This window comes from Corvus moneduloides, chromosome 1 (assembly GCF_009650955.1).
Source record: "Corvus moneduloides isolate bCorMon1 chromosome 1, bCorMon1.pri, whole genome shotgun sequence".
Taxonomy (NCBI): domain Eukaryota; kingdom Metazoa; phylum Chordata; class Aves; order Passeriformes; family Corvidae; genus Corvus; species Corvus moneduloides.
Window position 1 is genome coordinate 36290385 of NC_045476.1, and position 23911 is coordinate 36314295.

General features: G+C 40.8%; 2 protein-coding genes across 6 annotated transcripts; one reads left to right on the forward strand and one right to left on the reverse strand.

Annotated features, from left to right (window-relative positions):
• The first annotated feature begins 1522 nt into the window (after positions 1-1522).
• On the forward strand, positions 1523-8264 carry RP9 (RP9 pre-mRNA splicing factor). The gene is made up of 6 exons (XM_032105492.1): positions 1523-1763; positions 3235-3265; positions 4035-4164; positions 4453-4544; positions 5988-6049; positions 7130-8264. The coding sequence occupies exons 1-6, from the start codon at positions 1561-1563 to the stop codon at positions 7347-7349; spliced, it is 738 nt and encodes a 245-aa protein (XP_031961383.1). The 5' UTR covers positions 1523-1560; the 3' UTR covers positions 7350-8264.
• LOC116442452 lies at positions 1728-21739 on the reverse strand. Of its 5 annotated transcripts, XM_032105468.1 has the most exons (7): positions 21659-21739; positions 20319-20479; positions 17665-19569; positions 16549-16674; positions 14580-14705; positions 13319-13392; positions 1728-2056 (listed from the first exon to the last, which is right to left on the reverse strand). In XM_032105468.1, the coding sequence occupies exons 2-6, from the start codon at positions 20464-20466 to the stop codon at positions 13355-13357; spliced, it is 2343 nt and encodes a 780-aa protein (XP_031961359.1). In that variant the 5' UTR covers positions 20467-20479; positions 21659-21739; the 3' UTR covers positions 1728-2056; positions 13319-13354. The 5 variants fall into 5 exon arrangements, with proteins under 5 accessions (XP_031961359.1, XP_031961351.1, XP_031961332.1 ...); XM_032105460.1 differs by lacking the exon at positions 1728-2056 and having other exon boundaries at positions 9256-13392; XM_032105441.1 differs by lacking the exons at positions 1728-2056; positions 13319-13392 and having other exon boundaries at positions 14005-14705.
• Between the last annotated feature and the right edge of the window lie 2172 nt (positions 21740-23911).

Consider the following 23911-nt stretch of genomic DNA (forward strand, 5'->3'; position numbering starts at 1 on the left):
CCGAAGCAGGAAACTGCAAAGACTGGGGGTAGATTTGCCTCTCTAGGGGTGCTCATACACTGAAGAGGAGGTTGCCCTTTGCTTGTCAGCTAGGTCCCACCACAGCAGCATGGCCCTAGCCAGACCTTGCTGGGTTTGCTTCCAAAGCAAAGTCTCTATTTAGAGACTTTTTGGTGCTAGAACCTTGTTCTGTAACCAACATGTACCTTCCATGGCAGCAACCCACCCATTAAAAAAAAAGTAAAAGAAAGAAAAACCAAACCCAATTCTGAGTGTTTTGGATGCTGACTTTCTCCTCCCTCTAGTCACATGTATTTTGGTCAATGGCAAGCATAGAATCATAGAACCATAGAATGGTTTTGGTTGGACAGGACCTTTAAGATCACCTAGCTCCAAATCCCTTGTCATGGGCAGGGACACCTTTCACTAGATCAGGTTGCTCAGTGCTCCATCCAGCCTGGATCTGAGTACTTCTAGGAATGGGACATCCACAATTTCCCTGGGCAACCTCTTCCAGTACCTCACCACCCTCACAGTAAAGAATGCTCAGCGAGTACCATGATGGGGCCTTCCTTGCATACCCAGCCCCTCTGCCCCAACCTCAGGGGCCCCTCAGCTGCATCCCCAGCTTGGTGAGGGAGGCAACCCCCTCAGCCTTCCCTCCACTCTGGAGACACCTGCTCCCTGACACCTCGTAGCCAATCCACTGCCATATTCCCCCATGTGTATCCATACACCTCTCAGTCCTGGTGTGTGAATCACAGAAGGCTTTGAGTTGGAAGCGACCTTAAAGATCATCTATTTCCAACTCCCTGACATGGGCAGGGACACCTTCCACTAGGCAAACCTGGCCTTGAACACTGCCAGGGATAGGGCAGCCACAACGTCTCTGGGCAACCTCTGCCAGTGCCTCACCACCCTCACAGTAAAGAATTTCTTCCTAGTATCTAATCTAAACCTACCTCTTTCAGTTTTAATCCACTCCCCCTTGTCCTGTCAGTACACACCCTTGTGTAAAGAGCCTCTCCATCTTTCTTCTAGCTCCCTTCAGGCACTGGAAGGCTGCAGTTAGGTCACCCTGAAGCCTTTTCTTCTCCAGGCTGAACAATCCTAATTCTCTCAGCCTTTCCTCAAAGGAAAGGTGCTCCATCCGTTTAATCAACTTGGTGGCCCTCCTCTAAACTACAACAGTTTTATGTCCTTCCTGCGCTGGGGTCCCCAGAGCTGGATGCAGCACTCCAGGTGCGGTCTCACCAGACCGGAGTAGTGGCCCTCTCGCAAGGGAGGAATGATTGGGACGCTGGTAATTTTTTTTACTTTAAATATCGGTGTTTTGAAGGCACAACACTCCGCACGTTATCCGTAACCCCAGGTAGGCGCCGGGCGTTCCTGAGACTGCGGCAGCAGGAACACAGAGCCCAGCGGGCTCCCTGAAGGGCGGAGCGATGAGGGCGGCCCGGCCGGAGGAAGTCGGAGCTCGGCCGGAAACCGGGATGCGGAGGGCGGGAAGGGGGCGTCGCCGGGGCCCCGCCGTCCGCCGCGGCTCGGCCCGCCGCGGCCATGGCCCAGCGGGCGCCCAGGGGGCAGGGGCAGGACGAGGAGGAGGGAGCGGAGGAGGAGGAGGCGGCGAGGGGCAGCCAGGCGCGGGCCAGAAGCCATGCGGAGCCCGCGGCCAGCGGCGGCAGGACGCAGGACCGGCATGAGAGGAAGCGGAAGAGGCAGGAGGCGCAGCAGCTCCAGAAGATCCAGCACCTGGAGTCTTTGTAAGGAGCGGAGGAGGGGAGGCTGCCCGCGGCTCCCGCCTCGGCTCTGCTCTGAGCACACCCCGCCGGCATTTGGGGCTCGTTTGCAGTGCAGGGTTTGGGGTTTTTTGGGGGGTGGTGATTATTCTGCCCCTGTACCCTTAAGGGTGAGTCGGCACAAGGGCTTCGGGGCCACTTGCAGAGCTGCTTGGTGACTTACGAAAGGCTTGTTGGGGCACAGAAGGGGCTCTCCCGGGTTCCTCCCAAGTCTGAGAGATGCAGCATTGGAGCAGAGGTTGTTCCACTAGAACGGACTAAAAAAAAAAAAAGGAAAAAGAAATTGAGATAAAAAGGTGATGTAAAAGGTTTATGCTATTTCACTGAAAAGCAATTATTATTTTAATGGAATAAAAAGGTCAGAAAGTACACAAGAACGTGATTTTTTTTTTCTTTTCCACGTGGAACTGAAAATCTGTTTGTTATTAAATGCACCAAACAGCACTCCGAAGTTATTGTTATAAAGATGGGATGAACATACTTTAACCACCTTTCCCGTGCTGTTCTTATTGTATTAGTATGATTGTGCCTAGCAATCCTATAGGTGTGTAGGGGTGTGTGCGTGTGCACAGCTAAGGCAGTGAAATATTGCATATGCCATCAAACCTATGGCCTGAAATGATGCACAGCCAGTACAGATGTTTTGTGTCCTGCTGAGTTAATACGTGGATAATGTCTGGAAAGTCCTGTTGAAAAGAGTCTTCCATAAAGCAGAGGATTTCACGACTCTGGGCTTGCACAGTGCTGTTCTTCATGTGCCATTGGAAAACAAAACCAAAAAAATCTCTGTCCTCTTCTAAGATCGCTCTACCACTTTCTCAGTTGCTGTGTGCTTTGTGTAGCAACCTGTTTGTTACTTGGATTCTAATAACTGTTTTATCTACTGTTAACCCCAAAGAAATGCTGCAGAAAATATGGTACTTTGGTCAGTAGGGTTGTGTCTTTAGGTTTAATACATAGAAGATGACGAAATTATTATGTATTAGGTTTGGCTGGCAAAGCTACATGTAAGGAAAGGTCTGGCTTGACATTTTCAGCTGACTATGTCTATGATTTAGCAGTGCTGGGGTAAAGAAGTTTGGATCAGTGAGACCTTGGGGAGGGGTGTGGCAGAAAACGAGTAGAGAATTATGCAGTTGTGGTAACTGAAGCTAAATCAAATATACCACATATCCACAGCAAGTAGTTGTGCTCCCACGAGAATATGAATCTGAAGGATGTTTGCAAGAGAGATATACTAATATGATAAATGCTGTCTCTTGGTCAGCTTGCTGTATCCATGTTCTGCTGTAGTTCTTGGATATTATTTATGGGGTAAAATTTAACAAAAAATGTGAGCTGAAGGTTTTAACTCAATACCACTGAAAAACTGTATTTTCTCAATTTATTTGTCTGTGTGAAGCTGCAGACTAACAATATTTCTATTGCTTTTCAGCTATGAGAAACCACCCCCTGGGCTAATTAAGGTTGGTAAATAGCAGTAATTTTTTAGGATTATGGGGGATTTTCACAAAACCTGTTCTTTAGGCATTTAAGTGTCTGTGTTACCTGTATAAATTACAGAGAGAAGTAAGTGCTTCCCAGGAAAAACTCAGAGAATCATTACAAGCTGACCTCTTTGACTTGGTGATCCAGAGTGAAATGGCCAGAATCAGACAGAAGGAGACCAGGACTTTCGTCATCTCTTAGCATACTTCATGCAGTATTTAATGGTGTGGATAGAGGGGAGCCGTTAACAGAAAGCAGACTTTCAGTTTGAATGACATCTTTTCAGGATTCTTCTCTGTTGCTTAGGCTGAAATACTTCTTTCATCATGATTGTTACTTTTGCCAAATTTATATAGCTAAGACATAAGGTAATGCTTTTAACCTAAAAAACAGGGCTCTGTGTTGTAAAGGCTTCCTTGTAATTATTATGTCTTATTAGCAGGAAGAGGATAAAAAAGTCTCTGTGTTAAGTTTCCATTTAAATTATTTATTTAATTAAATTACTAAAATAGATGGGAATGAATGAAATTCCTTTGCAGTAAAGTTCTGGCTGCAAAATTCAAGGGTGAGAAAAAAAGAAATGGTCAACTATTTTAGATCTTTTGTGTGTTACAAGGAAAATAGTTATGGGGAAAATATGTTTCCAGTTAAGTGAAGGTCTGCACACTTGAAGTATTAATTCTTGCAAAGTTAAAGAAAGGGAGTTATTTTATTTTAGGTTGTCCTTATCTTTCTTTTTTTTTGTAGGAGAATGAAACAAAACCAGAAGACTGTATACCTGATGTACCAGGCAATGAAAGTGCACGAGAATTCCTGGCACATGCCCCGACAAAAGGGCTTTGGATGCCTTTGGGAAAAGAAGTCAAAGTTATGCAGTGTAAGGCTGAAAATATTCCAGATGTCATTGGACCGTCATATATCCATCCATTTACCCTGGGGGAGGGCAGAATATCTCATGGACAGATGATGAAGTGCAGGTAGATTGGCATCATATTGATAAAAAAGCAACCAGTATCTTGAAGGCTGTAATAGCCTTGTATTTTATGGACATCACATTTATCAATGTACTATGTTGAAAATACTTTGCAGAAATGTGGTTTTGGCTTCTTATACTTCTTCTGATCTGTCTCAGAGGTGCAATTCACTGTTGCTTCTTTTTTTCAAGGTTGGAGATGTAAACGTTATGGACACAGAACAGGAGATAAGGAATGCCCATTCTTTATTAAAGGCAATCAGAAATTGGAACAATTTAGAGTAGTGAGTACCGATATTGTAGTATTATTGCTTGTATTTTTAATACTGATAATGCATAATCTTGCAAGTGAAGAGAAGTCTGTTAGATGATGCTTTATTAAGGACTTTTCCTCTGTCTCTAGTATAATATAGATGCCGAAAATCTCCTATTAAAGAAAAAGCTACAGATGTGGTTGGATGTTTGACTACTTTGCAGAAAATCTACTCTTCAAGAGGAAAATTAGTAATTTTTACATGTAAATTGGAAATCTTCAAGAACCTCTTTCAACCATTATATTCATTTTTTTGTGATTAAAATGTCAACATAACAAAAAATGTTTAGTCAAGCTTGGGCTGCCCACATTACAGCTGCTTCAAGCCTTCTGCTCTCGCTGTGAACAACCACATCATGAATGCTGTTGTCTAGGTCTGTAATCCAGTCATTGTCTACAAGTGTGATCTCTTGCTACATGAAGCTACATCTCAGTTCTGCAGATTCTTCCTGTGCGATCTCTTTAACTGTTTCTGTTGCTCTGCATCATTAACCTATATTTCAAACTATATATCACTTCATGTCTTATGTCCTCATTTCTATCCTTGAAAAATGTGATCTCGGCTTAGTCTGTCCAGATTCTGGGTTCGTACTGATTGTATGCAACTGCAAAGAGTATTTTTTGCTCTTTCCCATGACCAGACCACCTCTATTCTTCATTTTCCCTCAGGCTTCTTTGTTGCATCAAACTCTCATTGTGTATCCAAGGCACTTCATGGTGTATTCCCAACATCTTTCATTTGCTCCTGGCATTTTAATTCCTACCTCTGGTCAGCGTCTGCCATCTCTCCTCTCTGCTGGACTTGTTTGCTTAATCTTCCAACAGAAGTGATCACCCCACCTTTTTCTGCATTCTTGCATGGCATAAACTCACCTTAAATGTCCACAAAGTTTGTTTGCTGTCTTCATTCACAGCTATCTTTTGCTGCAATGCCCATTTAATTTAAGATCATTTAAGAACCAGTAATGGTAGTGCATAGCATGATAGGACAACTCCAGTTTCATTATCCATATGTATTATGGATATTTGCTCCTGTATTCCTGTTTGTTTATATCTAGTTTTTTAAAATATACTATAAGGGTACAGCTCATTATTTTGAAGCCGAGTATTCCATCTATGTCTAGCTGTTCCCACAGATTATGTGTGGGATTCTCATAGTTGACTGTGATTGGAGAGGTAGGGAGATATATACCTAAGGAAAGTCCCCATCGTTGGAGATGTAGCTAGATAAGCTTTCTCTAAAGCAAATACACCAGTTCAGGTGAACAGTGCTAAGTCTGAGAGTGAATTCAGAGCTTGCTAAGTGCATTCCATCTTTTGATAAAAGCCTCTTGCATTTGGTTGCTTTGGTTTATTTTTTTAGGAAATAAAACCATTAGCAATAACACTGTATTTCCCGTTTTCCATTTTAAAGGCACACGAAGATCCAATGTATGATATAATAAGGGAAAATAAGCGTCATGAAAAAGAAAAGAGGTAAGTGTGTCTGTAGTAAACGGCATTTTCAATTTAGCTTTTGTTTTGGTAATGTGGTATTAATGTATAGGTGACCCTTTTACATAAGCTTCCTTTTAGCTCAGAACATCTTTTTAATGGCAGTTTCTCTATGTTGACAGATTAAGGCATTTCTATTTTCCAAATAATCACTCTTTAGTACTTCCTATTGCTTTAATTCTTTAGCTTCTATATTTTTCCCAAAAAAAAGTTTAAAGAGGAGTGGCATGTGTTTATGCCATAATATTCAGATACTGAGATATAGTTTTGGTTTAGGTCTGAAAAAACAGTTTGATCTATTTTTTTCTTTCACTGACTTCACTGAGATGTTTTCTAAAATGTGGTATGTGAGAATGCTTTCAGTAGAAATGAAAGGGGAGATTTAGAAAGCTATTTCTAGGCACCTGATATTGCTACTTTTGTGAGGTCATTATTCAGTATATAAAGCGGCAGTTTTTAATGCTGTCTTGCTTGAACTGCATCAGTGGTATAACTATAGGCAGCCCAGAGAGCAGCACTCTTGGAGAGGAATCCTTGAAGAGGATACAGAAGACAACAATAAAATAAGCAAATACTTTGTCCCTATTTGCCAGTAATCCTTGAAAGTTCAAAGGAAGAGTGCCTTTCAAAAATAGTTCTGCATCCAGAGTGGAGCCTACTCTGTTAGCTTCACTGACATCCTCTCTGTATCAGCAGGGCAATGAAAGTCCTAATATCATAATCCCAATATGCCTCTGTATGAATATCTTCTTATCACCTGGTGGGCTGGTGATAGCTGTTGCCTTATTATTTTGCACACATAAATAAGCCAATAAGTTGGTCTGCCTTTCCTATCCGATGGGATGGAAAGCCCCTGAAAGCAGAACATCTGCTTGAGTTGCTTTTATCAGTCTGTGATATTATCTGTAACGAGAGTGTAATTAAGCAAAAGAGGAACTGTTCCCCCTCCCTTTGCATGCAGCTTCCATTCCTCAAGCCAGGAAGGAAAGACAAAAGCTAGGATAAATTACTAGAGGTAGGGAAGAGCTAGAAAGGATTCACATTCACCTGTTTAAAACACAGGATACAGCAACTGAAGCAGCTCCTGGAGGACTCTACCTCAGAATCTGATAGCAGTGATGACAGTGATGAGGATGATGAAGATGGCAGCAGCTCTACTTCCTCAGAACATAAACACAAGAAGAAAAAGAGAAAAAAGGAAAAGAAAAAGAAGGAAAAAAAGAAGAAGAAAAAGAGGAAGCGTAAATCATCCAAATCTAATGAAAAGTCAGAATCTGACTGACAGCAGTCACCTGCTGCATGCTCATTGACCTCTCTACTTGTGAACTGCAAGGAAAGATCCAAAGAATGAGGAGGAAAACACCAGAAAGGGCTTTATTAAACTTGGAACATACATGTGTATGCATACAGCATCCTACACTGGCATCCTCTTCTGCCCCTCTGCAGTCAAAAAGAAGAAAGCTGCATTAAACCATACCTGTGTGCTGTAAAACCCACGCTGTGGGTCATCAGTCTTGGGCAAATGGGGCCTCTGCCTTGCTGCCCATGACCAGCAGCAGAAAGCAGCGACCACCAAGGGATCACTGACAAATCTGCGGCACTAGCAGACTGTCTGTTGAAGTGTCTTTACTCCATGAAGTTATTTTATTATATACAAAGCCTGATTGTAACAGGACTGCAGTTTGCACCATGCAGAGCACTGAGAGTTCACGTACAGTGCTTATAGTGAGCAGGTTGTACTGTATTTTTTTTCTCCACATACATGCTGAAGTTCTGTGTACTTATTCTAATATTGGCAGCTAGGGAAATAAAGAGTACTGCTGCAGGGGGAAAAAAGGTAATCAAGGGGATTTACTTTAAGACAAAAATGCAGCATCAGCAAGACTCGATTTTTTTGTATGTGTGTAACAAACTCTCAACATCACCACCATTAATACACAGTTCTGAAACATTTAAAGTGAAACATCTACAGTGTTTAAACCACAGAAGTGGGAGCCAAGTGTAATGATGTTAGATACTCAAATGTAAAGAGGTAGTGGGTTTAGTTATTTTAAAAGAGGGGTTTCATGTAAGAAATTAAAAATATTAATTTCTGCATATTCTTCACTATCAGTTGTTTTGATACAAGTTGAGGGAGTTTTCCTTTTAAAAAGGTTTAGGAGTAATAAATTTCAACTTACTTTTTATGTTTACTACATTTGATGAGGTAACATTTTTTTGGATCATCCCACAAGAATATAAACATGTAAGGCTCTCAAAATGGTTTTTAACTATATGCATGAAATCACAGAGCAATGGTAAAGAACTTAAAAGCAGGAAGAAGAGGAGGTTTTGTGTACTTAGTAGACCTTATATACTGACCACACTTTTCTTTTAAATAATCTTGCAAACTCAGCTAGGAAGATGGAGATAGCTATAAGCAGCATTACAGTAAGCAACTCTCTTTGAAACCTGAAGGTATATTGGTACAGAGCTGTAACTTGAGAAACTAGGTGATGAATATTGGTACTGTGCAAAAGGAAAGAGAAAACTAGATTTGGTTTGAAAGGACTTCCATAGAACTTAATCTCAGTGGTTATACTAAGATTGGAAAAAACCCCGACATGATAAAGTTCTGGTAGAGTGAACATTAACAGTGAAATCAAGGAACCATAGACTAAAATGCATCTAAGATATTTCTTTATTTTCTTCAGAGCTTTGGAAGAGAGGACAAGGGAAAGTATAAATGAAAATGGTTTTTCTCCTTCCTACACATATAAGAGTGATTTAGTAAAAATAACCCCCCCATTCCTTGCCAGTCATTTCACAATAGGTTCTGAGGACAAACAAGATAAGCAAGGCCTACTTACAAAAAGCTTCTTTATCAATTTCCCAGAGCTTGAAGGTGGAGTTGTATTTTAGCTTGTATTTAGCAAATCTCCCTGTGCTGGCATTTACTCCTGACTGCTGGTAGTTCCCTATATCAGCAGCATCATCAGATTCTAAGGCCCTTGCTCTTTTACCAGAAAGAGATTTAACAGCTGAAATAGCATGGGGAGATCAATAATGGACTGATTCTCTTGGCCAGGTTGGACAGGGCTCTGAGCAACCTGGTCTAGTGGGAGGTGGTCCTGTGTGTGGCAGGAGGCTGAAACTAGATGATCTTTACAGTCCCTTCCAACCCAAACCATTCTAGGATTCTTGTATTGCCACACTTGGTGCTGAGATTAATGCATTTGTAGATTATTGAACAGATGCTGGAGGCCTGATATTCACCTGATGCATTCCAAGAGAATTCTTACTCAGGCTTGTCTAGAGCAGGGGTAACTGAAGACCTCTTCAATTACCTCAGCTTTTGTCATTTAAAATTGTTCTAAAGCTTAGGTTAATAAAAACAAACTCAGTTTTCCTTTGCAATCCTCTTCCTTGCTCATGGACTTTCTCTGTGTATCTACCAGGCTTTATTATGTGAACAATTAAGAAAAATTGCTTAGGAGACCCTTTCTAACTTAGATTTGATACAAGTTTGAGATGCCAAATCACTCTTCTATGCCTGACTAAAGGTCTGTTTATAGCACCGGCTTTCCAATCATGGCTAATAGAAGATGCTACACAGCAGAGCAGTGAAAACTCACTGGCATTATTTGTTGCTTCACTGAAATGCTCTCTCAGCCTCTACTGCTGAGAGTACCTTTAGTGCAGGTACTTAGAATCATAGGGTAGATTTTAGCATTTAGTAGCCTTGGATATATATTTTCTTTTATATCCACTCACTTCTTGTAAACTTTGCCATTTTCATCAGCAATGAGCTCTTCTTCACTATTTATTAATCTGTAGCAGTTGGCTTTCAGACTGCTTTGTACTAGTTTAATTTCATACACGTTTAATCTTCCACTGGAAAGTATGTGAATAATTGATTCCTGTTTGTTCTCCCTATATCATTTCCAGTTTTATAAGTCTCTATCATGTCCCATACATGTAGGTCTTTACTGCAACTCATAAAAGTAGCATTTCAAAATTTAACAGTTTCAATAGACTAAGATTTATAGGAGTGCTTTTAACAGCCAGGGCTAGAGTGCTGAGAAGTATGATTCACGTCATCATTTGGCATTTTAAACAGTGCCAAAGCTGTCATTTAAGATAAGTCTTTTTAAAATATGTGGACTAGAGATAAATACCAACATCCCTTTAGATTAATGAAGAACAGTTCATGTAGAAGTAAACACAGAAAGTTAGAGTCTTGAAAGGCTGACTAGCCTTATTTTTTAAATCATAACCATTTAATGGTTTTGTTCAAAAAACTTCTCTGGCTTTCATTGTAGGGCTGTATTTCCATTTGAGTGTTCTGTTGAAGACCAGGTGATAATAATAGCATAATTATATAGTCCCATGAAACTAAATAAGTGTAAAATGCAGCTAAAACAAATCTTAAAGGCAATACAGCTTCCCAGCTCTTATCTTAATACTATGCACCATTTTTGTCAGAAAGGTATTTCAGGAAAAATACTGATACTTGTCTTATTTCTTTGGCCATGCAATTAGTTGGGGTTTACAGTCTTTTTGAGTGAGACAGCCAGTGGCAGCGAGTCAGGGGAAGCTGAGGACTCTAAAAAAAAGAATTAATTTGTTTTTCCTTGGTACGCCTTCAGTTAGCATGCCACAAGTGTTAAGGGTTTGGGGATTGTTTTGGTTTTTTTGCCACTGGCTCTAATCTTCCTTTGTTTGATTTTAATAGAAAGACCTGTAGTAAATATTCTCCAATAAGGCAGAACACCAGACATTGTAAAAGGGAAAAAAATTTATGCCATCCAGGTGCTACCAAACTGAAAATTAAAATACAGAATTAATTCCTGGCAAGCCAACATAACCCACAGCTCCACATCAGTGATTACACCACACCCACTTTGCAACAGAGGCTTCAGTTAGCTACAAATAATAATTTAGAAGTCCTGAGCCACAGACAGTAAATCTGTTCAAACAATGCTCTCAGTATGGCAATCCCAGAGGCCTCTAAGGTTTGTTACTGGTGTGCCAAGCAGCAAATAGATTCTTCAGCTGCCTTTCAGGAGATGCTGCGGGAAGCATGTGAAAACTTCCAAGGCAATGCAGTACTGCGACAGTTACAAGTTCACAGTACTGCCAGCACTGCAGTGAGTCACTGGGCAGTCAGTCTGGCTGCAGTGGGAACAAAAGCTGACACGTATGTGCATCTGCAAAACTAAATAGCATTGTGCCTAGTTACCTGGCTGAATAAAAAGAGCCTGGGCTTGAATTCACAGCCTTTTAAGTGCAGTTTGTACTTCCCAGCCTTTGTGAAGCATGGCCATTTTACCCACTGGAACATTAGATTCAGCTGTAAGCCAGTTAAGATGCAATCCACAAATTGTCCATGCTGCTGAATGGAAAAAGAGCCAAGTAGAAGATTTAGTTTTAAGGTCTCAGGACTAGTACTGTTAGAGTAGAATACACTGCATATAACCTTATCAAACAATTATTTATTGAATACTGGAGCATTCATGCATACTACTTTAAGTAGTGGGCATAGCATGGGTATACTACAAGATACAACCAGTTTGAAATAGCATTTGTTTTCAGACAAAGAGCTGCCTAAACTCTCCTGCTGCTACTCCCTCACATCCCCTCAGGAGCATCATCAGGCCCTAAATTGCTTCTTGCTTCTGAGTTGAAATCACACGGAGTAGTGCAAGACCTGTAAAAGGATGACCAGCAGGATCATTGGGGTACCTGTCAAGTATTACCCATTCTCAAAAGTAAGAATGGCATCTGATTGGGAGATCATGAATATTCCTTTATCAGATAAGCAGCAAAAGATACAGCTAAGCCTGTCAGCAGAATTGGGTGTTAAAAAGCTCCATGCTTGAAGTAATTCCTCATTTCATTCTTTGAGGTTCCAGTACAGAGATTTTGTGCAGCACAGAAGCCAAATAAGAATTTTTATTGCATTTATTTTCTTTCATTGCTTTAGGTAAAAAGGAATTCAAAATTTGTCATCACAATGGCTTCCTTCCCCTAGCAGCTTGTGGTAAAGGCTGTAGCTACAGCAGAGCTTTAACAATTTAGCAGGTGGTATTAAAAATAATAGGTAAGGATCAGTTGGGTAGGGAAACATCAGTACTCCTCACTAAGAGGGAAAACAACCCAAGTTACAAGTCAAACTAGTAATAGGTAGGCACAAAACTTGAACACAGTCACAGGAAATGCTACTTTTATCCATGTAGGTTACTCTAGGGTACAGACAGAATAAGAACATGGGAGAGGAGGCAAAAGACAAGTTCTGTCTGTCCATTCATCCTACCCTTTTTAAAGAAAAAACAGGTGTTTGTTTTGCTGCGGTTTTTTTGTTTCCCTACCTTTTTCACTCACACTATCACTTAATTAGGGAATAATTCAAGACTGGCAGTATCATGTTTATTCTTCTCACACATATAATAGCCTTCATAGACATGGGAAAAAAATTACATATTTTTGAGCTATCCACCTCATCTAGATCAGTCTATTTCCATTATTCATAAGATAGCTCAGCACAGACCTAGTTTTATCATCTTAGTTCCATAAAGAGACTTCCAGGGACACTATCAACTATAATAGAAGGCATCAGTAAGAAATCAGAAAACAAGGCACACCGCTAAAAACTTCTGTTTCACCTTTCTGATCCACCTCAGGGTCTCCATAAAGGACTCAGGAATCTCCAGAGAAAAAGGGGAGGAGAGGGAAGTATCACATCTACTCAGTGCTTTAGTTTTAGTCCTCAATCACTTTTGAAGAGAGTAAGATCTGAGGAACTGCCTTGAAACATTAAAAGGGTGCTTGACTTGATACAGCTGTAACTATATTCCTTTACACTTTGACAAAAACAAATCCAGCTGGTAGAAAAGAATCTTGTACTTATGTCCACATCATGTGACGATGAGATGACATGGACAGGCTTCACAATCCTGCAGAGTTTAAGACCAGGGCAGCAATAACTATCATGCTGTAATAGCAGTTGTGCACATACATTCCCATCTCACGTTTTTTTGCTACTGTGTAAAGATGGAACACAAGAAGTCTCAAAGTGCAATTCTATGAAATTTATTATTTAAATAGTGGATGTGCTAGTTATAAAAGGTGACTTTGGTGTTAACTATTTCACTGCATTTTAATTGTGTCCTCAGTCTTTACAGTGTCACTTCTTACCCTTTTAGAGTGAACAGCAACTCACAAAATATACAAGAGAATAATAATCAAATTTTGGATTTATACAAAACAAACCTTTGGTATTTCCCCCTCCTGCCCCAATATTTGCAATTATCTTTTCTTAGAGAGGGACTTTCTTGTTCCATGCCCTAAAGGTAAAAAAGAAAAAAAAATTAAGGTATGTATATATTCTGCCTCCAAACTATGTCAATTTGCTTGTAAAGAAAGAGTAGATATCAGTGATTGCCTTTTCCTGTTGCAGGCACTGATGTCTGATATTGGAAGTACATACTCAACTTCCCAACAAGTATAAATGGTACATGAGTGGTATTGGACTTCAGAATATCCCAGCATAACAGATAAGAGTTCCATATGAAGCTCAAACCACATTATGAGTATGCTATTATAACTACATTGTTGAATGTATCCAAGAAACATCAACTATTTCTGGGGAAAATATAAGAAGTATTTTGGGATTATGCAAGTTTCCTGGATGCTTTTACTAAAAGCTGATCTGCAATTAAAGGTTTAAGACCAGTGTTCAAATAATCTGGCTTCAGGACTGACGCCAATTTTCACTAATAAGACACTTCAGCCTTAGTTTGTTTCCAACATGAAAGTCTAATCCTTTGTCTAACATATGAGACAGAGACTGACTCATGTATTTCCTGATGGAATATTTTAGTTCGTTTTACTATGATAACTTGTTCTTTTCCAGAAAGAAATCTGATCTTTAGGTAGCTTCTTGTATCTACTGATCCTTTTCAGGCTCTCACACAAATGCACAAAAGCATATTTATTGCTGAATCTACTTGATATTGATTTTTCCCTCCATTGTTTTACCCTGTCTTCCTCCAAAATATCAAGAAGTTCCTACTCCATAAAACTTGATGGAGTAGGATTTCTTAAGAATTATCTATATGCATTTGTCTTGTATCAAATTACAAATTATTTGGGCTGAGACAGATGAGTAGCTTAAATAAAAGTATATATTGCAAAGTGACACAGGACCCAGCACTTTAAAAAGACAGTACAAGTCTGAAGAGCAACTAGACTAAAACTAAAACTGCAGGTTTTGCTGTGGGTTTCCTCCCCTATCCTTACATTAAACAAAGAAGGAACCTAACCTGGTCAAAGCTACACTGGCATTCATAGCAAGGTGATTAAGTGCTCAAAGTTTAGCTTGTTTTGCTCCCACCTTGTCTGCATACGTAGCATTTGTTATTATTTCACAAACTATCCAACATCCCTGCAGTTCAAACCAAGGAAGATTAGTCCCCAAAACAGCAAAAATGCTTGCAGCAGTTATTTTTGTAGCTTGTCATTGTATACAAACCTTTGTGTACACTGTGTTTAGGCAGCTCCCACAGTTCTACTTCTTCCACCTCATGTCTCGTGTCTCTGCGTTTTGAAGGTGGCTTGCCAATTCTTTTCTTCTTTGGTTTAACCAAAGGTGGACACACTAAGTAAGATACAACTGATGTTATTTCTCCAATGCATAGTCTCAAGGCATATTTAACCTTGACTTTCACCAGCTGGTCTATGGTGTTCCTCTTTCTCCCTCCCTCTTTTGTACTCATTTTAGTAGCAGATAAAATTGACACTACGTATGTCAAGCAAGTCTTACATGTCTACGATATTTAATCACTGTCTAACCATAATTCTGGATTCATTGTATTTTGGGTTGTAATTTGGACAGGGGTTAATGTAGTAAAAAAAGAACCTAGTGCATTGGATAATTCTGCTCTAGTTCATTTTTCGAGTGTTCAATACTAGTTAGTGCTGTCCAAGTGACCCAATTCACCCACTGCCTTTAAATACTTCAGACCTGTGAAGTTACACATCACAAGTACACTGCTCAAGAAGTCAAATTTAGTGTATATTACTGCTAAAGTCGTATACCTTGTTTAGATAAACTCCCTTACTTGCAGGGCACTTTAATTTGAAAAACTAAATACTAATATAGGCAACATTTTTAAAGAGGATGGAATTTTAATAGCACTTCTGAGGCATCCATTGGCACAAACAGCATATAGAAACCACCAGTTCCTGCTTCCTAACACTCAATGTGATGACTTCTTCAAACTACCTGGGCTGGAAAAAAAGGAAGAGTAAGCAAGGAATAACACATAGACCAAACAGCCTCAGTTTTCTGCACCATCTATGAACTCAAAGATGTAGAAGAGACATGATGGAAGTTAAAGGTAACAGTTATTTTAGAACTATCACTATATTTTTATACATTGTTGTAGAGGAGCCAAGGACAATGCTGCTAAAGTAAAATATTTTCAACTTTTATAGAGCAGGCTAGCATTAAACAACGAAACCCTACAGCACCGAAGTATGCAGATAGAAAGCCTCCAATGCAAGAGCCAAGTAATCCCAAACCCCAATATGTTCAAGCAGGAAAGCAATGCAGAGAAAGAACTCTAAGGAATACACTCTGTCTACTGGGCTGTTGATATAGGAAACCTGATGTATATTATCAATGAACTGAAGAGAAGCAATTTAGTCTGCTCTAAAGATAGCCTCCCACCCCATTATTTGATAGACTGATCGCAAGATACTTGAAAGCACATGACCCAGGAGAGTACCCACACTACAGCAAATTTCATAGCTGTTCCAACAGCATCTACACTCAAACACCCTTGAAAAGCATCAAAAACAGTCTGAACTCCAAGTAAAACATTGACTATAAAAAAGAAAAAAAAAGAACCCAAAACCCAAAACATTCTGCTTCAGGAGCTAAGAAACTAAGCCTTTACTTTATTAAAATAACTGGTTTCTTCATCTTTTCCTTAACTAGATCACAATGACTTGCACTCAATCAATCATTCTTTAGCAGAGTCAGGGCAGTGTTGGTCCATGCTAGTTTTTCTGAGTATTGGCATATGTAGCTACCACGTAGGACTCCCTGTATGTTTTACTCATCAAGATTAGGAGCTACCACTGCATATGCACTCAAGAGTAGCATTATCTGGATAAAGAATTAATATTACAGTTTATGGCAGTAAAAACTTTGCACAAATAAAGGCTTTGGCCACATCAAAGCATTAAATGCTTTGATTTCCTATAATACCTTTTAAAAATCCCCAGCTATGATGCATCCTTATTCCCCCGTTTAGGTTTGAGAAGGCTATAAATATATCCAAGATACACTGACTGACAGGCATTTCAGTGGCATCAAAGCAGCAAGGACTAGTTTTATTATTTTCAAATCCTATGCATCTATCACATGCTTTCTATTTTGTATCATATCCTTTTGAATGTTCCTTAAGAACAAAAATGCACAGGGAAAGTTGTACCTTGTTCTTTGCTCTTTGCTGAAGGTGAGAGACTACCACATACTTGGCTGGTAAATCTGGGCTTAGCACCACTTCTAATCCAGTACTCTTCAGGTGGTATCCGCATGTTCTCCCTTAACAGCCTTCCTAATGAAATTTTTTTTAAAAAATTAAGGTCAGTGTTTAGTCTTGGTAATGCTGGTGTACTGTTTGATCCACATGCCAGAATGCAAAGCCAGGTACTGGATGTGATTGTAGGAGTCTGTTGAAATAGAAACATGGCTTTCTGGAGACCACACTTAACAGAAATTACGAGACACGTTAGATCTACAGATTTTGAATAAAGAAAAGAAAGTTTAGGAATGCTAAGGCTATTATTAGAAGTAAATCACCCTGTTTTGGTTATTTTTCACAATGCGAGACTCTACTAAACAGCAGCCACCTACTGAAGCAACCACATAACCAGTTGCAAACTGGTAACTCTGCTTCTTCTCAGTTTAAATTAATCCAATTTCTAACAGTATCTACCTTTGATTAAATATGATGTCCTTTTCCAGGTCAAATTTAATACAGTTTCACACCAATTTTCTGAAAATACAAAACTTTTTTTTTGCTAAAAGAGAGCAGCAGCTACAATAAAAAAAAAAAAGTTTGACTCCTCTACTGCAGGGAAGTTACACAGGGTATGTCCACCAGATTATAATAAACTTAATCTACTGTTTGATGCACCCAGCATTAGTCTGTGATAGGAGAGTCATACTGTATAAACTTGAATTCAGAGCTTCTAAGATATTAAGCAACAGTAAATACATAATCCAAATTACCTTAAGCTTTACAAATTAATAAATTGCCACTAATGTCAGAAAGTTAAGTATATCAAATCTAACACAAAGGAGAGTTTCTGCATTATTCTCTGCTGGTTGTGAAAATGCAGAGTCCTTATGCAATAGGTAAAAAATTGCAGCAAATTTCCTCTGCTTCAAAACACACATTCTGCAGGACTTCTGGCTCTAAGCCAAATTTGAAACTACAACATACTCTAATCTCCCCACTAGTTTAAGCTACAATTTGAAACTGCAATTAGGTCTTCTTCATATATGCTACTAATCAGCACTTTGTCCTTAGCAATTAGCTCACCTCCCAAGAATTTCCGTAGCATTCGCTGGTGTTCCAGTCCTTCTCTTCTTGTCATAGGCCTCTTTCTTCCATAATACCCATAGTCACTGTATACAGCTTCATCTTGTTCTCTCTTCTTTGGCTTGTAAAATAAACCAATATTTTCAACAAGCCTGCTCCTAGCTTTTATTTTCTCTTGAGCAGGCCAGCTAATTAATTGTGCTGGTACAGCATTTTTAAGTGGTTTCCAAAACACTCTCTGGCCAACTTGGTAGAAATTCCCTTTACTTGGCTTCAAGATGCCATATGGAGGGGCTTCTTGAAAGAAATACTCCATTTCATCCATGTCATCCTCTTCCTCCTCATACTCATCCTCTTCATCTTCCTCTTCTCCCTTCACAGAATATTCTTCAGAGTCCTCAACTTCTGACAAACTCTTAGTTGCTTTTTTGTTGAGAGAATCTATTTCTTTCCTACTAGAGGACCTAGAAAGGGTTCCCGGCTTTCTACCTTTACTGGGAGCCTCTTTAATCTTTGTGTTTGAAGAGTTGACATCTTGGTCATTCAAGCTGTTCACCTGCTCTTTTCCTACTACTTCATCTACATTAAGGGACCCACCACTTTTAATTTGCTCTCTCTCTAAGCCCTCCGTACTTTTCTGAAGAGTATACGTGCTTTTCTGAAGCACATAGTCAGGGACAAAATAAGACACTGGGGCATTATCAATTGATGAGCCTTCCTCTCTAGAGGACATGTCATCAGAAGACAGACTGATTACACTTTGACGCTTCCTTTGTGGCAAACAAACATTGTAGTTTGTGTCCATACTGTCCAAACAAGCCAGCCAGCTGCTAGAGGGAGAAAACCTCTCAGTTGATTTGTCACACCAAATATTTTTCTCTGTCTGACTTTCATTAGCTGCACTGTGGCTTAAATTCAACTTTTTCTGCTGAAAGTCACTCATTACCTCTATATTAGATGGAAGTAGTCCTGCTTGTTGAATAAAGCTGGGCTCTTCTTGAGAGGTTTTTGAGCCTGCAGACTTTTTAGTGCTAGATTTCTTAGCTATCACTACATCCTGTCTTACCACTGGTTGATCTACACCAACAGATCTTGCCAACTCTGTGATTTGCACTGCCATGGTTTCACCTGGGGGGGAATTTGCCAGCTTTTCTACATCCAGCTTTGCACCATTATTTTGGACATCTTTCTCTTGCACAGTTTCAGTGCCCTGTTTGGAGGTGACAACAGCTTTTCTCTCATCTAAGGAAGCTCCTGGCACCATTTCCTCCCCTTCATGAGGGCCATATATCATGCCTTCACATGAGCTAAGAGAAAATAAGTCATGTGGCACTATGTTCTCTGGAACTGGTTTACCACTTGCCACATCGTACAACGGGATCGTTTCTTTAAAGGACTTCCACAGCTGAATAGCTGGAGAGCCATTTCCATATTCTATCCTTACTTCTTCCTTCTCAAAGGCATAGCTTCCAGTAGGAAGATTTCTATACTGTGGAGAGCTGGCAGGGTTCTTATTATGAAACTCTCTGTCTACCACAATGGAAGAGCCAAATGAATCCTGTTTCTCTGAAGTACTTTCAGTCTCTGTACCTATACCAGGAGAAACACAGGCTAGATTTCCTGCATCACAACCTTTCGTTTCCGTACGGATATCTTGGTGCTTTTTTTGCTTGCTTTCAGGCTGTCTAGGATCAGTCTGTGTTTCTTTTGTCTCCATTTTCTTCCCAGGGCTATTATAATGTCTAAATCTCGTTGCGTGATAAAACATAGGGGAAGGTGGGGCAGCATTAAAATAAGGCCTTCTGTTAATTCTTGCATGCACAGGATGCTGTGGAACAAAAAATCCAGGGTACTCATGGAACGCAACAGAATAAAATGGAAAATACGGATTTCCACTTCGGAAGCCTAGACATTGGTGACAGAAAGAAAAGACAAATACATCATCCTTCTGAAATAAGTCATCCTGAATCATATTTACTTGCACAGACAGGGTCAGCTACAAGATCAGACACATTGGTAAATAAAACATACCACCTTTCAATGCTTAGAAGCAAATCTGGTGCAAAAATGCAGAGAGTTCTTTCTTATGGAATAGCTTATCTGGACATCTACACATTAACCAAAGCTTGATTTCATCCCTAGGAACGTTCACTAATTAGTTTTCTGTACTTTTTTTGGCTATTTTATGGACTATTGCTATAGCATTGTCTTTGAAAAAGACAGCTCCAGATAGAAGTTCACATAGATATAGCACTTACAAGGTGCTATATTAATATATTAAAATAATTACTATATTAAACAATATTTTTCTTATTTTCTTAAGCTTACACTTATCCATATCTATCATGCATATATAGAATTCATATATACACACACATATTAATTGCTAAGTATATTCTAGAGCCCTGTAGCTGCAGGATGACCATTACTTAATAGTTTGCTTAGCTTCCATTCTCCAGAAGCAGATGCTTTCTGCCACACAAGCTACATATTTAAGGCAGAATTAATGTAGTGCTATAGTTGTCAAAAATCTGATTTATTAAGTATTACTTAAACTCCCAAGGGGCTCATTAACACAGATACCACAAGAGTGGAGGAAAGAAGTACGTAACTTGCTAAGCAAAGATCCCGCCGAGAGCTGCTGTTTACCTTACCTGGAGCAGGTACGCAGTATGGACTGAACGCATGACTAAGATACCATGGATTTGGATAAGGCTGCTGCGCTGATGGCTGTGCATAAAAAAAGGGTCTTGGGTGGTTTGTGGAATATGATCCACTTTCTGAAGTTGAGGCAGTATTCATTTTTCTTTAAACACTGAAAGAGAGAAGTGATCATTATCAACCCCTTACAAAAGTGTGTGATTTAATCATTTTTATGTTCTGTCAGAATTTAGCAGACATTCTTCCCCCTGCCCAAAGAAAACATATCATTCTAAAAGGAAGCTGCTATCCTCCAAACAGAAGGTAGGAAGCTGACATTGCTATCAAGGTCAAATATTTCAGTTGTCCTTTGCTGAGCGAGCTTTTGTACACAGCTCTCAATATTAGTCCTTGAAGGCAACCTTGTAACATGCTCTAAAGCTACAGGACTGTGGTAGTCTTAGATGCACACAGCTCTGTAAGTAGTATCCCAGCTAATTAAACAAAAAAGCCTTCAGTTAACTAGCCTTGAGCAAGAGGCCACACATACACACACACAAAGAAAAAATAGGCAGCAGTAGGTTTCGCACAATCAGACATTTGATGCTTCACTAAGAAAACATTTCTTAATGCTAATGTATATGTTATTACACATTCACAGTAAGAACTCCATTAATTCAGGATTTGTACTTCATACTATACTTAAGAACAACAACAGCTAACTAACATAGTAAACCAAGTATTTCAGTGACACCATGCTTCCTACGCTTAAACCAAATGATAGGTAGCAAAAACAACCCCACCAAAATCTTTATGTGCAAGTTTGCATTCAGAGGCATTTAAAATTCACAAGACAGAACTTCCTCCCACACTTAGATGTTTCCTCAGTTAACTAATACTTGCAAGCAATACAACACTATCACACGTAGCTTATAAGCAAGGATAGAAGAAATCAGAGAACACAGAAGCTCAACTCTTTAGAGGACTCAAGGAGGTCAAAGTTACAGAAAAACTTAATTCAGGACCTGTTACAAACTAGCACACCGTTCAGCCTAGGGTTTCAGAATGCTTTAGGGACACTAGAGCTCTCTTCAGCTTCCATCTAGGGTGGCCTATGCAGCTTTTGAAAGCGCCAAAAAGCCTACAGACTCTCCCAGGCCAAAGAATTACTTTGACCTTTGAGAAGGAGAGTAGTACAGGGAAGGGAAAACAACCCACAAAACCAAAACAAACCACCAAACAAAACCCCCTACAAGAACTAAGCTATTCCTGCCCCCTTAAAGCCCCAAAAAACTAATGTCCATGCTGCTGCTGCTTGCAGCCCAGCAAAAAACTAACCAAGTCCTCTGCTCACCCTCTTTATGGCAGGCAGCTGCTACTTGTCCACTCCTCCTCCCACCTGAGGCTCATTTAACAGTGAAGCAGGGAATGTTTTTCCATCAGTGTGTGGGAGGAAAATCAAAACACAAGGATAGGAATAGTTGTAAAAGCCTTCAGCTGGTGTACAGAAAGCTGGCAGTCTCATCTTGCAGATGTTTGAGCCGCATCTCTAAGTAAATCTGGTATTTCCCTTTAACAATGTTGGAAATTGTGTTTTTTAAAAAAGGAAAATATTACCAAACTTCTGATTAAAACTGCAATTAAAGACACTTCTTTCAGGAAAAAAAAAAATCAGAAGACACAAGGCCAAGTTTACATTTATTTTCAAAGTTTACCAGTTGTTCAGTATTGAGTAAAGGAAGAAATGCTCTTCCATCCTAACATGGCTAATGGGACTGACAAATGTAGTATTATTTCCATATGAACAGGAGAAGCACTTCTTCCCATACAGTGTACTCCACGGTGTGTCATGGGAAGTTATGAAATGTGAAGCTGCAATTTGACTCTGCCCTGGGTCTTTACAGGAGGTAAGAGTCTGAGTTGCTGCACTGGAATTGCACATCTCCAAATGACAGAGCACTGGTACTGGGACAGGTGGCAGGAGATGAAAGCACAATGCATGTGCTATGCAGGCTGGTGAGTGATTAGGGAAAAACAACGGGGTATGGATGCTTAGAGACTGTTTGCATTCCTGTGTTGGCAAGTTCCCAACATTTCTGGTGTTTTTCTTTCTACAATGTTCAGATTAAACATGTCCTTTGTACCAAGACAGAAAATATAAAACATCTGGGAAGGGTTACTGATCCCTTCCTTGCAGACGTCCCCAGCCAAAGCTTGTCCTTTCCACTGAGAGCAGCCCTTGCACTTTGTGCACTGGTCACTTGTATGACTTGCAGTGACAGGACAAGGAGCAATGGGTACAAAGTGAGAGGGGAAATTTAGGCTAGATATTAGGGAGAAATTCTCTTTTGTGAGGGTGGTGAGACACTGGAACAGGCTGCCCAGGGAGGGGAGGTTGTTGGATGCCCTATACCTGGAAGTGTTCAAGGCCGCGTTGGACAGGGCTTTGAGCAACCTTGCCTAGTGGGAGGTGTCTATGGCGGGGGGTTGGAACTCAATGGTCTTTAAGGCCCCTTCTAACCCTTAATGTTCTATGTTTCCATGACTTGTCTGACATGTTTTAAATCCCCAGCTCTGTTCTTCATCCATCATACCTTCACCTCTTTGAAGTGAAATTCCCAGCCTTTCTCTTGGTGGGTGGACCCAAATGGAAATAAAGAAAATAAATAACACTGGATGGCTTTTAAAAAGGTGTATGTTCTCAGGATTTTCCTTTCCCCTTTACCTCCCTTCAGGCTCCTGTGCCCCTGTCAGTTCCTTCCAACCTGAAGTAAACTCCAGTCCCCACAAACTTCAGGTGAACTCTGCTCTAGGGGCAGCAAACCCATGCTTGGCCAAAGGCCATTCCAGGATTCCAGGATGGCTGAAGGACCAAAGGCAGGTCCCAGGGGGAAAAGGACCCAGCTGGGTGTTAACCCTGAAGCCCACAGGCCTCCAGGCTGCAGCAAGTCTGGAGCACAAAGTCCTGTGAGGAGCTGGTGGTGCTGTTTAGCCCAACGAAAAGGAGGCTCGGGGCAGCCTTTGTCGCTCTCTACGACTGCCTGACAGGAGGGCATAGCCAGGTGGGAGTCGGTCTCTTCTCCCAGGCTACCAGCGACAGGATGAGAGGAAACGGCCTCAAGTTTCACCAGGGGAGGTTTAGGTTGGACATCAGGCGGAATTTCTTCACAGAAAGCGTGATTAGACATTGGAATGGGCTGCCCAGGGAGGCGGTAGAGTGACCGTCCTGGGAGGTGTTTAAGGGAAGACTGGACGTGGCACTCAGTGCCGCGGTCCGGTTGATAGGGTGGTGTTCGGTCACAGGTCGGGCTCGGTGATGTCGGCGATCTTTCCCCAAGCCGATGGGTTCAGTGCCTCTGTGGGTCGCTCCTCCCAGCAGAGGGCGCGGGGGTCCCGCTCCATGCCGCGGGAGGCGCCGCTGCCGGGGCGCGCGGGCAGGGGGCGCTCGCGGGCGGGAGAAGGAACAGGAAACCGGGGGCGGGCCTGGCCGCCCCCCCGCGCCGCCGCGCCTCGCGCCGAGCATGCGCACACGGGGCGGGCGCGGCGCTCCGTAACGACGGGCGGGTGAGGAGGAGGAGGAGGGGGAGGAAGAGGTGGGGGGGGGGCG

Bases quoted from the DNA above. Each gene is read 5' to 3' on its own strand.
- RP9 (XM_032105492.1), top strand. From the start codon at position 1,561: ATGGCCCAGCGGGCGCCCAGGGGGCAGGGGCAGGACGAGGAGGAGGGA. The intron at 3,266-4,034 runs GTTGGTAAATAG...TTTTTTTTGTAG, and splicing joins CACCCCCTGGGCTAATTAAG to GAGAATGAAACAAAACCAGA. The intron at 4,165-4,452 runs GTAAGGCTGAAA...CTTTTTTTCAAG, and splicing joins AGAAGTCAAAGTTATGCAGT to GTTGGAGATGTAAACGTTAT.
- LOC116442452 (XM_032105441.1), bottom strand. From the start codon at position 20,466: ATGAATACTGCCTCAACTTCAGAAAGTGGATCATATTCCACAAACCAC. The intron at 16,675-17,664 runs GTGAGCTAATTG...AAATTTCATTAG, and splicing joins GCTACGGAAATTCTTGGGAG to GAAGGCTGTTAAGGGAGAAC. The intron at 14,706-16,548 runs GTACAACTTTCC...TATCTTACTTAG, and splicing joins AGCAAAGAGCAAAGAACAAG to TGTGTCCACCTTTGGTTAAA.